Below are 13174 nucleotides of genomic sequence, written 5' to 3'. Positions count from 1 at the left end.
TCTAATAAGAGCTCAATCTGGGACAATTCCTCAGATGTGTCTCCTACAAAGAATGACTCAAGTTTGGGATTCTCCCTCAGCCATGACGCTCAAAGCAAAGAATTCATTTAAATTCTCCACAATAATCTTAACACCCTTGAGTGCTCCTTCAGTATCTTGATTGCCCAGCGATCCCACTGGTTGTTTAGCAGGCTTCCCGCTTTAGATGTATGTAAAAAAAGTTTTGCTGTTACTTTTGGAGACTTTGGCTAGCTGTTCTTCAAATTCCTCTTTGGCCTGCCTAATTATATTTTTACAAAAGCTTCAGTGGAGTAGCCAAGTTAGTCTGTAACAGGAAAAACTTAAAAAACAACAAATAGTCGAGTAGCATCTTAAAGACTAACAAAACATGTTGATGGTATCACGAGCTTTCATGGGCACAGCCCACTTCGTCAGATGTGCCCACGAAAGCTCGTGATACCATCAACATGTTTTGTTAGTCTTTAAGGTGCTACTAGCCTATTTGTTGTTTTTTAAGGTTTTGTTAAATATTTTTACGCTTCATTTGACAAACTTTATTTGCCTTTCTATCGTCCTCACTAGGATTTAACTTCCACTTTTTAAATGATGCCTTGTTGTCTCTCACTGCTTCTTTTACTTGGTTGGTAAGATGATGCTTTTTCTGGTTCTCTGTGTTTTTAATTTGGGGGATACATTTCATTTGAGCCTCTCTAATGGTGTCTTTGAAAGGTTTCCCTGCAGCTTGCAGGGATTTCACTTTTGGCACTCTACCTTAATTTCTATTTAACAAACCTCATTTTCCTGTAGTTTCCCTTTCTGAAATCCATGCCACAGTGTTGGGCTGCTGAGGTGGTTTTCCCTCCACAGGGATGTTCCATTTCATTATATTATGGTCACTATTTCCAAGCAATGGCTATTAGGCAGGATGGGCAGGGAGGGTGTCCTTAGCCTCTGTTTGTCAGAAGCTGGGAATGGGTGACGGGGAGGGATCACTGGATGATTCCCTGTTTGCTCCTTCTGGGGGCACCGGGCATTGCTCATTGTGGGCAGACAGGACACGGGGCTAGATGGACCTTTGGGCTGCCCCAAGTCTGGCTGTCCTGATGCAGAGTCCCAGGCAGATCCCCTGCACTGATTGTACGTCAGCTCTAGTCACCTCTGGGACTGGATCCTGCGCTAAATCAAGAATTGCCTTTCCCTTTGTGGATTCTAGAAACGGCTGTGCCAAGAAGCAGCCATTTAAGGTGTCAAGAAACTTTATCTCCGCTTCCCATCCAGAAGTGTCGTGGACCCAGTCAATTTAGGGGTAATTGAATCCGCATTCTTACTGAGTTTTTTATTTTGATAGCCTCTCTAATCTCCCTTAGCATTTCACAATCAGTCACTCTCCTGGGGAAATAGATTCCCTCCTGCTATATTCATACTATTAGAGCATGGAACTACTATACACAGAGATCTGTGACACAGTTTGGGTTACACAAGATTTTTACTGCATTTGATTCCCCACTCTCTTTCACTTAGGCTATGTCCACACTGCCTTTTTTGGGGGTAAAAGATACGCAAATTGTGAACCACAATTTTCATATCTTTTTCCACTTGTTTTTTCATCTACACGAGGCCAAATGTCGGAAAAACCTCCTCTTTTGGAACATCCCTTATTCCTAATAAAATGAGGATTACAAGGATGCCGAAAGAATGCACCTGCTTTTTCGGAAACTCTTCCGGAGAAGGGGACGTGTTCTCTGGATGCAGCAGAGTTCTTCCGGGTTAGTGGAGGTATCCTGGAAAAACTCTGAAGTCTAGACATAGCCATATAGTGCTCCTCCCCCATTAGCATGACCTGCTCTGTCCTTCTGATAGATTTTGTACCTGCTATAAGTGTGTCCCCTTGATTGTCCTCGTTCCACCAAGTTTCTGTGATGCCTGTTATATCAATAGCCTCCTTCAGTACAAGGCACTCGAGTTCACCCTTCCTAGGATTTAGACTTCTTGCACTGGTATATAAGCCCTTTACAAACGTCACCATTCAGCCATCTGCCACTACATGATGTGATTGAATGGGACTCTTGCAAAAGCCTGACCCCCCTTCCAGTTTCATTTGATATTAATGTTAGAAAGTGTGGGGCTATTCCCCACGTGGGAATTTAACCTCAGAGCAGTTTAAATTGTGGCCACAGTCTGTCCTGCTCTTGCAGTGATGCTTCTCTGCCTTCTAGGGCACCCTGAGGGAGTTAGCTGAGCTCCACCCCACGGCTGATGTGCTGTGTGTCCTGCACCAGGGAATGTCACTGCTCATCAGCCGCATGCAACCCAAAGTGAGTTCCAGACAACACGAGCCGACGGTGTGAACGAGCTCTGTGCAGTCCCCAGCTCGAGCGGAACATGGCAGCTGCTTCCCAGAGCACACCAGGCGTGGCAGGAGACTCCTGTTTCCAACCGGAACAGCTGGAGGGGAGCGGCAAGGCTGAATGCAACTGGGTTTGTGTTGCATCGCAGTGGGAAGCCTGCGAGCATTGCAGGGAAAACCGACCCAGAAGAGAGGGCAGCCTCACTCCTCCACGTGGAACCTGCGCGCAGCATGCCTTAGCACTGTGCAGAGGCCCTGGGGCTAGGGTGCCCCTCTCTCAGTCCCTAACGCCCCGATGCCCAGGTTTTCCCCGGATGGCTCCTGTCCAAGTATGAACTCAGCCTATGCCTGCTTTGCTCAGAAGACCAGCCACATTCGCAGTGAGATGGGAGGTACAAGAGAGCTCCAGGACACAGTGCCATGCTTGTGACTCATTAGACCCCTCCTCAGCGCTCCACTGAGATGGGCAGTGTCTCTCCCCAGCCAAGCAGGTAGGAGCCATGCTGTGCTGGTCACACCTGGAAGTCCCCTCTCATGGCTGGGCCAGCAAGACCCAGGCTCAGTAGGTCCCAGATTGGAGCGCTGCTCCCCAGCCATGCTGGTCTCTTTTCGGAGCTGCCTCCCGCCAACACGCACAAGAGTGATGTTACCTGTGAGAGCCGACAAGTCTCGAAGTCCCAGCTCCCGGAGTCGCGTGATTACATGAGAAGTTTCCACTTTCATGCCGAGGCAAGTAGAGGCAAGTGTCTAGCCCTCACGGCTGCGGAGAAAAATGTGAACCAAGTGCAGCCTGAGGGCTCCACAACCAGCTGGGAATAAGAACCTGGAATTTATTGTCTGTAAAAGTCTCGTCTGAGTTTGAGGCCCCGTGTGACTTTTGACACTTGAAGCTGGTGACGCTGTGCCAGAGGGGGCTGTAGTGGGAAGCTCCTCTCTGCAGATCTTAAGGGTCTTATCTCTGTGTGGGCCCCTCTCCTGGGGGCCTGTGCATGGTCAGCATCAGAGCAGGGTCTAATATCCCAGGCTCTGAAAGTGACTATTTGTTCCAACAAGTCTCCAGCTGAGCAGCAAGAGATGGAGCAAGGATGTGCACTCTCCTGCTGCCCTCCTGAGGGCATCCTACAGCACCTCCACGAGGCTGCACCACGTCCCGCCAAAGCAAGCAAACAAGAGGGGGCAGAGCTGTAGGAGTGGAGAGGGAGTTGGAGCCAGAGAGGCCCTGGAGGGGCACATAGGGGATAGAGAGGTATGAGGTCAGAGGAGCTGTGTCAAGAGGGGGAGCCACATCCAGTCCCCACCACCACGGCCAGCCCTGGAGCTCGGGTTGCACAGTCCCCACTGCCCTGGCCAACCCCAGTGCTTGGGCGACCAGGCAACACAGTGGCTTCACGTCCACCTCCACTTGCCTGCCCTGAGCCCCCCACAACCCTGAACTCAGCTCCCCCACATTCCATCCCACACTTAGATTTCCGATTGCAGCCCCCACCCGTCAGAAACTGAAGTTATTTTATTTTGCCTAGAACTGGTGATGTGGCAGAAATCCCAGGTAACAGGAGGGATGGGGGTGGGGGGAGTTTATTGGAATCACAGACAGAACAGAATCATTGAATCACACTGGAAATGCCGTGGATTCCAGGCCTGGGCCCTTACACTCATTAACAATATCATATTAACTGTGCAATGCCAGTACCCTAAACAACACCTAACACAGTCACGCAACAGCCGAGCAAATGCTTTCCTGATCCCAGTGCATGTGTCTGTCTGAAGCAGGAACAATCCAGGTTTAGCACAGTTGAACAGTTATACTGCAGTAGTGCCCGAGGCGCAAGGTCGGGGCGTCACCATAGACAGGTGGACAGACACATAGTCCCTGCTTTTCTTGCATAAATCTACAAGCTACTACAGAGCTGTAAGTATCATGCTTAGAAGGTATTTTTAAAGATGTTGCTTAAAGAGTGACGAGAATTTGTCTGGAGTTGGAAGATGTTACTCTGCTGAGAAACTGTTACATTAAGTTGTAGGTTTAAAGAAGGATGGAGTACGATTCTGGTCTGCAGAATCTACAGTCAAGTCTGACTGGAATTTAGCCTGAAACTGAAGTTCTGGTCAGTTTCTTGCACGCTAAAGTTGTGGTGGTGATGCGTACAAAAGCTCTCCATGCCACCAAACTCTCAGGACAAGTGAGACAAGCAGGAAAGGGTCACTTGAAAGTTTCGCATTCTCTTTATAAACATGACTTCAAAATGTCTGGGGCCATGCCCCATGCTAACGGTCACTTCTCAGGGTGCAGCTGCTTTTCCTGCGTGGAAGAAACAACATTCCAAAGCTCAGGGTGCACCAGTGTGACCAGGGAAGCTGGCAAAAAGTTGACCATGTCAAATTGGCTGTGATACAAAGCCAGGGTGTCTAGCAGTAGAAAAAGGCAAAATTCTGTGCAGCGGTGGATGTGAGTTGCAGGAGATACAGGGTGCTTGCACTCAGCATGTTTTGTTGTGTTCCTGTTGTGCTGCTTAGTTTTTCTGGGCTCCTGAATGAGGGCCCAGGCCTGGCACTGGTGAGGAGCAGGCACTTGTCTGCGCCCCTGAGGGTGGTGTGGCAGAGCCACAGGAGACCCACTGCTTGACATAACTCCGTGGGAAGTCCTCGCCTTCATTTCCGAGTGCCACAGATCCAGAACTACAGCCTGAATCGGTCTGACTGTTCTTCTCAAATTCACACTCAGTTGGACTCCCACAGTCTGAGTCCACAAATCCACTGTCAATGGTGTCTAAATCCAGGCAAATTGCTGGGTACCCATCGCCAGTTTGTGAGTTAGGAGAGAAAAAGTCATAAGAGCCATCGCTGTAGGAAGCACTTTCGCCATCTGGAGAAGACAAAGAAACTGGACTTCCTAAATCCCATTGCTCAGGTTGCAGGCAAAGGGCCTCTAAAATACTCCCCATCCCTCCTCCTGGTGCCCCTGCCCTCAGGCGGTGCACCGAGCGACTCGCACTGCTCCGCGGGTGCTGCACAGACCTGGAGCCCAAGGCAACAGTGGCATCTTGTGCATGCTGGGCAGCCAGAGGCAGCCCGCTGGAAATCTCACTGTTGTCACTGTCAAGATTAACTTTGGGGTAGCCGTCCTCCCTATCGTCGTTGGCTTGGTCCAGATGCTCATGATCCCTGTGAGCACTGTTACAGCTGCATTGTGGGTGACAGGGGGTAAATTCGTCAGCCACAGTCACGGTGTCAATAGAGAGATGGCCATATGACTGGTCCTGTGTCCCACTGCTCCTATTCCAACTGGACAGATGGGACTGGCTGTCCTGACTGTGCATGGCCAGGCAAGACACACAGGGCCTGGAGAGGTGATCTTCATTGAGTTCTTTCAGCTCCGCAGATGCAGTGTGGTGGGAAAGGTGCTGGCTGTAAACTTCTAGAACTTCAGGAAGGACAATTCCCCATTCAAAGAAATCCAGGGTTGCTTTGGTACAGGATGCACCAACCCATTTCTGTGCAGAGACACAAGGAGAGAGGTTATTAAAACTATGCTCAGGCATGGCCTGTGCTGGTGAATCACATTGCTAAGGACAGGGAGGCGGCTGTGGCTGGTGGCAGCCCAAGGAACTGAATTGTTTTCAGAGGGAAATTGGACTCTAACCAACTGGGAAGGGCAAGAATTTCAGAGGCATTATTGCCAGCCCCAGTAGTTGCAGGAGAATTAGCTGGAAGTGAATTCACTTAGTCTCAGAGCGAGAGCCATGTTAGTCTGTAACTTTAAAAACGAGTGGTCCTGTAGCACCTTAGGCTATGTGTACACTATAGAGTTTTCTCCGGTAGCCCTGAAAAACTCTGCTGCATCCAGGGAACGTGTTCATTTTTTCAGAACAATTTCCAAAAGAGCGGGCACATTTGGCACCGTGTAGACAGGCCAAATGTCAGAAAAGCCTCTTCCGGAAAAAAAGTGGAAAAAGGTACACAAATTGCGGCTCGCAATTTACGTATCTTTTTCTGGAAAAAGATTGCAGTGTAGACATAGCCTTAGGGTATGTCTACACTAGACCCCTAGTTCGAACTAGGGTGGCTAATGTAGGCATTCGAACTTGCAAATGAAGCCCGGGATTTAAATATCCTGGGCTTCATTTGCATGTTCCCGGGCGGGCACCATTCTGAAGTCCCCTTAGTTCGAACTGACTGCTCGCGGCTACACACGGCAGTCAGAAATTAATCCGAACTAAGTCCTTAGTTCGGATGAACTGTTACTCCTCCTGCATGAGGAGTAATGGTAGTTCGAATGAGGAGCTTTAATTTGAACTACCTAGCTCGTGCCATGTGGAGCTGCAGGCAGGGAGTTCGAACAACCGGGATTTAAAAATGGTGGTGCCCGGGAACATGCAAATGAAGCCCAGGATATTTAAATCCCGGGCTTCATTTGCAAGTTCGAATGACAACATTAGCCACTCTAGTTCGAACTAAGGTGGCTAGTGTAGACATACCCTTAGAGACTAACCACAATATCTAGAGTATCGTGAGCTTTCGTGGGCCAAACCCACTTCCTCAGATGGTGCCTAGGACTACTCGTTGTGTTCATTCACTCGGTAGTTTTGTCTAGCTCTTCCTTTCGCACGTGTGTCCCTGCCTTTGTACCCTGACTGATCCGGTCAAGCTCCTGGCCGGGCCTTTACTCCCCCTCACACAGCCCCCCTTTCCCCTAACACTGCCTCCTGCTGCATCCAACCCTGCGGCTCAGCCTCAGTGGCCTCTGTCTGCCTCTCACACACATGATGCCCCCTTTGCCTGGAACACCCCAAAGCCCTTTGGTTGCACCCTGGCCCTGGTCTCAGTGTTCCCTTCGGAGTGTACATAATCTGAGTCTCTGTGTGGCCTGCCAGCCGCAGTGCACCCCCTTGGCTCTGTTCTCGCTCTCATTTGTCATATCCATCTCCATTCTAGCTCGTAAGCTCCTGGGGCCACGGACACATCTGTCTGGAGAGGGAGCCCTTCATGCTCGATGGACACGGCCCAAAGAAGAATAAACACTTCATTGTCTTTATTTTGCAGCCATCACTCCTGGTGGGACCCTTGAATTCTCTTTGAAACTCTAGGAGTTGGCCTACACTACCACTAAGGCCCATGTAACTTATGTTACTCGGGGTGTTAAAAACCCACAGAAGTTACATTGACGTGTCCGGTGTCCACGCTGTGCTGTGTCAGTGGGGGACACTCTCCCGCCAACACAGCTTTTGCTTCTTGTGGAGGTGGAGAAGTTAAGTTGGCGGGAGAATGCTCCCCGGCAGCAGGGTGCCAGCGCAGGAGTGAAGACAAGCCCCAGCTCAAACTAGACATTGTCCCAATGGCCCTCACTAATTACTATCTATCTTGTACATTGCAGTAGGGCCCAAACTGCTGGGCGCAGCAGAGACATCTAAAAAAATTCAGTCCCTGCCCCAAACTGCTCTCGGCCTGACAGAGTCGTCTGAGATGTCGGGGGACAGGTCTGGAAAGCAGCTTGTACTGTCTGACACTCTGCACAGAAATCACGCACACCAAGCTGTGATCACCCAGTTTATACTGATGAACTGAGTGTTCGCCCCGGCTGCCTGTGAGCTGGAAACAATCGGAAGATGCTCATACAGTGCAAAGGCTGTTTACAAAAAAACACGCAACCCCCTTTTCTTGGAGTTCAACAGGCAGAATGTACCTGCTGCTTGCCTGCCATCTCTCACTGCTTTTCCCAAGGTCCAGTTCCACCCAGAGTACAAGAACTGTGCAAGGTAACGAGTACGCAAATCTCCTCTGCTTCCAGCCCTAACAGTGCTGCCTGTTCTTGGTGATGGGACTCACTTTTCCCTGCCAGCCATGTCTGGAGTGGAGTCTGCCGGGCACATCCGCAGACAGGAATGGAGAGACATTTCACCCTGACAGATATGTGAATTGGGATAGACTAAATGGGCCGAGAAAGCCTAAGGTGCTGGGATACCACCCTCTCAAAACTGCACCACTTTGGAGCCCGTGTTTTTCATTCTTCCATAACTCAAAAATTACTCAACAGATTTTCCTTGAATTAAAAATAATAATGAGAAGAACCAGGCCTGACCCCTATCTGGGCTGAGCCCCACTGTGGGGAGAGCAAAAAACTAGGGGTAAACCCTCAAGCCCTGGCGCTCGCTGCCCACAGCCTCTACCCAATCCCCTGAGAATTGGGCTCCCCTGCCTCTTCCCTCTGCTCTGCCTGAGCAGAATTTCCAGCTCCATTGCAAGAGGGCTCAGCTGCCTGGCTTTGTGCAGTCAGATTGTGGCTGAATCTGTCCTAGAAAAGTTGGGTTTTGCCAGCTGGTGATAAAGTCCCTGCTCAGGTGTGAGCAAGGTCACCACATCCTCTGCAGCGCCCTTGTCTGTGCAGTTCGTGCTGTGGCTGATAACTGCGTGGGCGACTGCTGCTTTATTCTGCAGCTTTATTAATTTCCCAGAAGTTTCTCATCTTAGAAATGAGTGGCCTTTCATTCCCTCTCAGCAGCCTCACAAGGAGCAGCCTCCGTCCTGGCCTGGTGGAGAAGGGCTGCCCCTTTTCCACCCCACAGCAGGACGCCGCGCCCTCTGTCCGAAGGCCCAGAGAGCCTCTGGAAGGGGGTGCTCAAGGGTGGGCTGCTGAGGAGAGTGGAAGAGTCACTGCAGTTCAAACTCATGTAGCCCAAACCGAGACAAAACCAGCAAACGTCTCCAAAGTCCGTTTCTTCCCGGCAGTGCCCAGCAAAGCGCAGCTCCCCCAAGGCTGCTCCTCTGCTCCCCCCCACCTGCCTCGCCTCTGTGGCTGGTCAGCACAGACCCTGCCTCGCCTCTGCTTCCCGGGCAGGGCGTGCATGGCTGCACTCGCTGAGCCCCCAGAACATCGCCACGTTGCCTGGGAAGCCCATAGGGGAGTTAGCGCCAAGCCTGGGGCCCAGCTGCTGGGAGGCAGGAGACTGTCTAGGAGTTAGCAAGGGGTGGAAGCAGCCGCACTCTGCTGGGAGGGAGTTTTCTTCTCTCCCCTGTCCAAGAGCTGGCTTAGGCCTAAAGCAGGAGATAGAAATGTGTATCGTGCAGCTTCCCTACATACGGCTGGGAGCCAGGGACGCTGCGGGGCCTTTCTGAGTCCTGCTGAGCCCGTGGCCTCAGTGATATCTCGGGGCCTGAATGCCACGTGCTCGATTCACATACAAAATCCTTCCTTTGTCACTCCGAAGTGTGCTGCCTTTCCTTGGGCTTGAACGCCCACTAGGCCTTGCTCTACGGAAGGGGGTGGATGGGTGTGTGCAGTGGTTGTCTGCTGGGCCTGGCAGTACTTTGTTGTCTTCTTCGTTTCTGCCACACTAATTACACCCAACTCTCCAGTCTCATGTCTCTAATCAAAGGACTTCTTTGTCTCTGAACACCTTCTCGCTTTGCCCTATTCTGCTGGAGATGCTGGGACCAGCACGGTACATGGTGTGCCCGGTGCACACGGACCATTCAGTCACAGGATGGCAATTAGAGTATTTTCAGTACATGCTTCTAGCCCATGTTCTGCAATTCTGAGCTAGCGTCTTGTGGTGCCAAACTGGGGACTTGCTGTGGAAGTAAGATGCTGTTTGGATTAGGGGCTCGGGTACTGGCTCAGTTATTATGCAGTAAAGGTAGGGTCACGTACAGGCAAAGCTGTCTGCGCTGCGGCCGCCGAACGACCCCAGGGAGAACGCCAAGATGGCAAAGCCTGGCTGGTCAGCCCCAGGGAGACTCCTCCAGGCATAGGAAACGTGTTTCAAACTCCTCGACAGCAAGAGAGGTGAGAGGAGAGCAACGGGCTCGGTGGGCTTAGCGGACGTGCGGATGATGAAAATGGAAGAAGGGTGCAGCCATCAGAAGGGGCACTGGCATGGGAGCTCACTTGGATTTGGTTCTGCATGAACCCAGGAGCAGTAGATGTGAAATTTATGCTTGTAACCAATGATCTCTCTGGGCATCTGGCTAAAGTCTTGACATTAGTGTTTCTACTGCAGCTAGTGAGTCTCTCAAAGGCTACATCTATACCGTAGCCTTCTTGCGGAAAAGCATATGCAAATGAAGCGTGGCGTGGCATATCGCCGTGCTTCATTTGCATAAGTAATGAGCAGCCGTTTTTACACAAGAGGCGTTTGCGCAAAAATGAGTGGTGTAGATGGCTCCTTTTTGCACAAACCCTCTTGCGCAAGAGCCAGACAGACGTAGCCAAAGGGTCAGAGAAGGATCAGAAACAAGCGGCAACTCGTGAAGTGTCTCTGATGAGAGCTGCTTTAACAACAGGAAACTGCCCGAAAACGAGAAACCGTGAAATCTGCATGTGGACATTGGCATTATCTTCATGCATCCATTGCATGGCAGGGCCCCGGGCCGTGCACTGCCATCACACTGGGGTTCACGGTCTTCTCCCCTCATTTGAAAACCCATCAGAATTGTCACCAAGAACCCTGCTCTTCGCAAGCCAGGGAGGGAAAAGTTAAGAACTAAAGCAAAAGCTTCAGAGGGGGCCGAGTTGGTCTGTAACAGGATAAACTTACAAAACAACTGATGGGCTGGTAGCACTTTACAGACTAACAAAACCTGTCGATGGGATCATGAGCTTTTGTGGGCACAGCCCAATGCTTCAGATGACTGGAGTGCTTGGCTGATTTAATGATAGAGATGTAGCCGTGTTAGTCTGGGGTAGCTGAAGCAAAATGCAGGACAATGTAGCACTTTAAAGACTAACAAGATGGTTTATTAGATGATGAGCTTTCGTGGGCCAGACCCACTTCCTCAGATCAAAACGGTCTGGCCCACGAAAGCTCATCATCTAATAAACCATCTGGCTGATTTAAGTGAGAAGAGAGTCAGGGTAACTAGATATAGTTACTGACTTCAGGGGGCAGACGCCTAATTCAGAGACATTGCAGCCTGATGAATGTTACTGGGTTGGTTTATTTACTCCTTCCAGGTCTAAGCATGTCTCCAGGCTGATAGCTACAACTGCTCTGGGCTGTAAAAGATCTCTGGGAAGGAGGGGACTGCGCAGGCTAACGCTGGCCTCCAGGCATAAGCCGAGGCCTGTGGGATGAGAATGGTCCTGGTGGCCGGCCAGCACTCACATGGGAATACAGCAAAGCGCTTGGCTGACGGTGCCCTGGCTGTACCATGTAACATCCCGTTTAGGTGGACGGTTCCCCATTGCTGTAAGCAACACACGAGCCACATTCCAGGGCAGCACAAACCTAGCGCCCTAAATCCAAAGCAGCAGGTAGGGGCTGCAGGGAGCTGCTGCAGCTTCCCCGGTGCTGTGAGCGAATCTGCTGTCTCTGCTGTAAAAAGCACCACAAGGGGGCAAAATAACAACGTGGCCAAGAAACCTGAAGCCTGGAAACTGAAAGCAGGGTGCTAACAACGCCCCAATTCCTGTCTCTACAGCCCCGAGCTGGCCAGCAGGCTGCTCTTGCCGCAGGCAGACACACTGGGGAAGTCAAACCAGTGCCCAAATGTCACTTGACACTCTCTTCCTCCCACTGCTTCCTCTGGAAAGCCCCAGCCTGCGTGCAGGAGCGGGGCCATTTCCCTGAGCCCACGGCCAGTCGCCCCGTGCGTACCTTGAAGTCTCCGTTGTGCACCACGTACAGCGGTCTGAAAAAGTGAGCAGGGTTGGGGATGAAAACCCCCAGCTTCTTCCAAACGCTGGAACAGAAGAGAAGAGCAAGCGTTCAGTGCCCGGCACGTGCTGCAGGCACAAGCTGGAGGGGCTCTGCTAAGAAGATGGATGGATCTGCCCTCGCCCTTCTATCGCTCGGGGTGGGCCAGGCCTTCGACGCGTGTGGCCTGCAGGCTGGGCGCTTGGAGCCCTTCCTCCCATAATGCTTAGCATCCCCCCTCCCGAAATGCTCAGGCCCCAGGCTTGTCCCAGCTTCTGCCCCGGAACTTTGTGGTCCTTGCCTCCCACTCCCCGTGGTCTCCCAGGCCCGGGCCCCCTCGAGCCCTCCCGTGGCTACAAATCCCAGGTGCTTCCTTCACCCAGCCAGAGTCTGGAGATCACAGCAGCTTGGCCGGGGCTCTGCTCCCACGCGCCAGGCCGGGTCTGTGTGAACGAATTAGCCGTGCCCCACGATCGGGCCGGGCCACGTGAGCTCCACCAGGGGGCAGAGTGCCTCAGACAGGCCATGGCCCCAGGCAGCGGGGTTCTGAGCCCAAGCACAGCCCCGTCCTGTTCAGCCGGAGGGGACCGGGCACCAGGGCGGGTACCAATGGCAGCGGGCGGGGTCACAGCCAGCCAGAGCAGATGCTGAGCAGCGCGCCCTCACCTCTGGTGCATGGTCAGGAACACGGTGACCGGGACGGCGAGCAGCGCCAGGGCGAGCAGCAGCACCAGCCATCGCATTTCGGGACTCTCTGAGGGCGAAGCAGCCGGGTTAGTCAGTTCTCGCCCGGCAGTGCCACTTCTGGCTAAAGATGCCAGAGCAAGGAGAGGTCAAGGACAGAGGGGTGGAAAGGTGCCGCGCTTGCTACGTCCAGAAGCCGTTTCCATGGGCTCTGTGACTGGCCTGCGGCACAGCCCTCTGGCGCTGGGGTCCGGCACGTCCCCTCCTTGGGAGTCCAGCTGGTGGCATTGCCATGGCAGGAGGGTCGACAGCACAGTCTGACCGCAATCTGGGCCTTCTGTCCATGCTGCAAAGGTCGCCCTTTCCATAAGGAAACCCGGGGACACAGAGCTTACTGTGCAAGGCTGCTCCATGGACAAAGGGTCCTTAGCACCTCCCTGGGGCAGCACTGGGCTCCAGGAGTAGGTGAGGACGAGGCAGCCCGTGGCCTGGGATGCGGGGGAGGGACAAGGGA

The 13174-nt window shown here is 52.2% G+C and overlaps 1 protein-coding gene across 5 annotated transcripts in view; it reads right to left on the bottom strand.

The window, feature by feature from the left end:
* Positions 1 to 672: 672 nt before the first annotated feature.
* The window catches only part of IL21R (interleukin 21 receptor), a 46301-nt gene continuing 33799 nt past the window's right edge, over positions 673 to 13174 (bottom strand). For 2 of the 5 annotated variants that reach the window (XM_075899961.2, XM_075899960.2), the window contains exons 8-10: positions 12643 to 12730; positions 11938 to 12022; positions 678 to 5838 (exon numbers count right to left, since the gene is read on the bottom strand). In XM_075899961.2, the coding sequence (XP_075756076.1) occupies positions 4858 to 5838; positions 11938 to 12022; positions 12643 to 12730 (1154 nt within the window). In that variant the 3' untranslated portion in view covers positions 678 to 4857. Of the gene's footprint in view, positions 5839 to 11937; positions 12023 to 12642; positions 12731 to 13174 lie in introns of all 5 variants that reach the window. The other 3 variants (XM_075899962.2, XM_075899963.2, XM_089769348.1) reach the window with 3 other exon arrangements.

Source organism: Pelodiscus sinensis, chromosome 15 (genome assembly GCF_052426305.1).
Source record: "Pelodiscus sinensis isolate ZL-2025 chromosome 15, ASM5242630v1, whole genome shotgun sequence".
Classification (NCBI taxonomy): domain Eukaryota; kingdom Metazoa; phylum Chordata; order Testudines; family Trionychidae; genus Pelodiscus; species Pelodiscus sinensis.
Note: the sequence above shows the minus strand (reverse complement) of the source record. Positions and strands in the feature narration are given on the sequence as shown.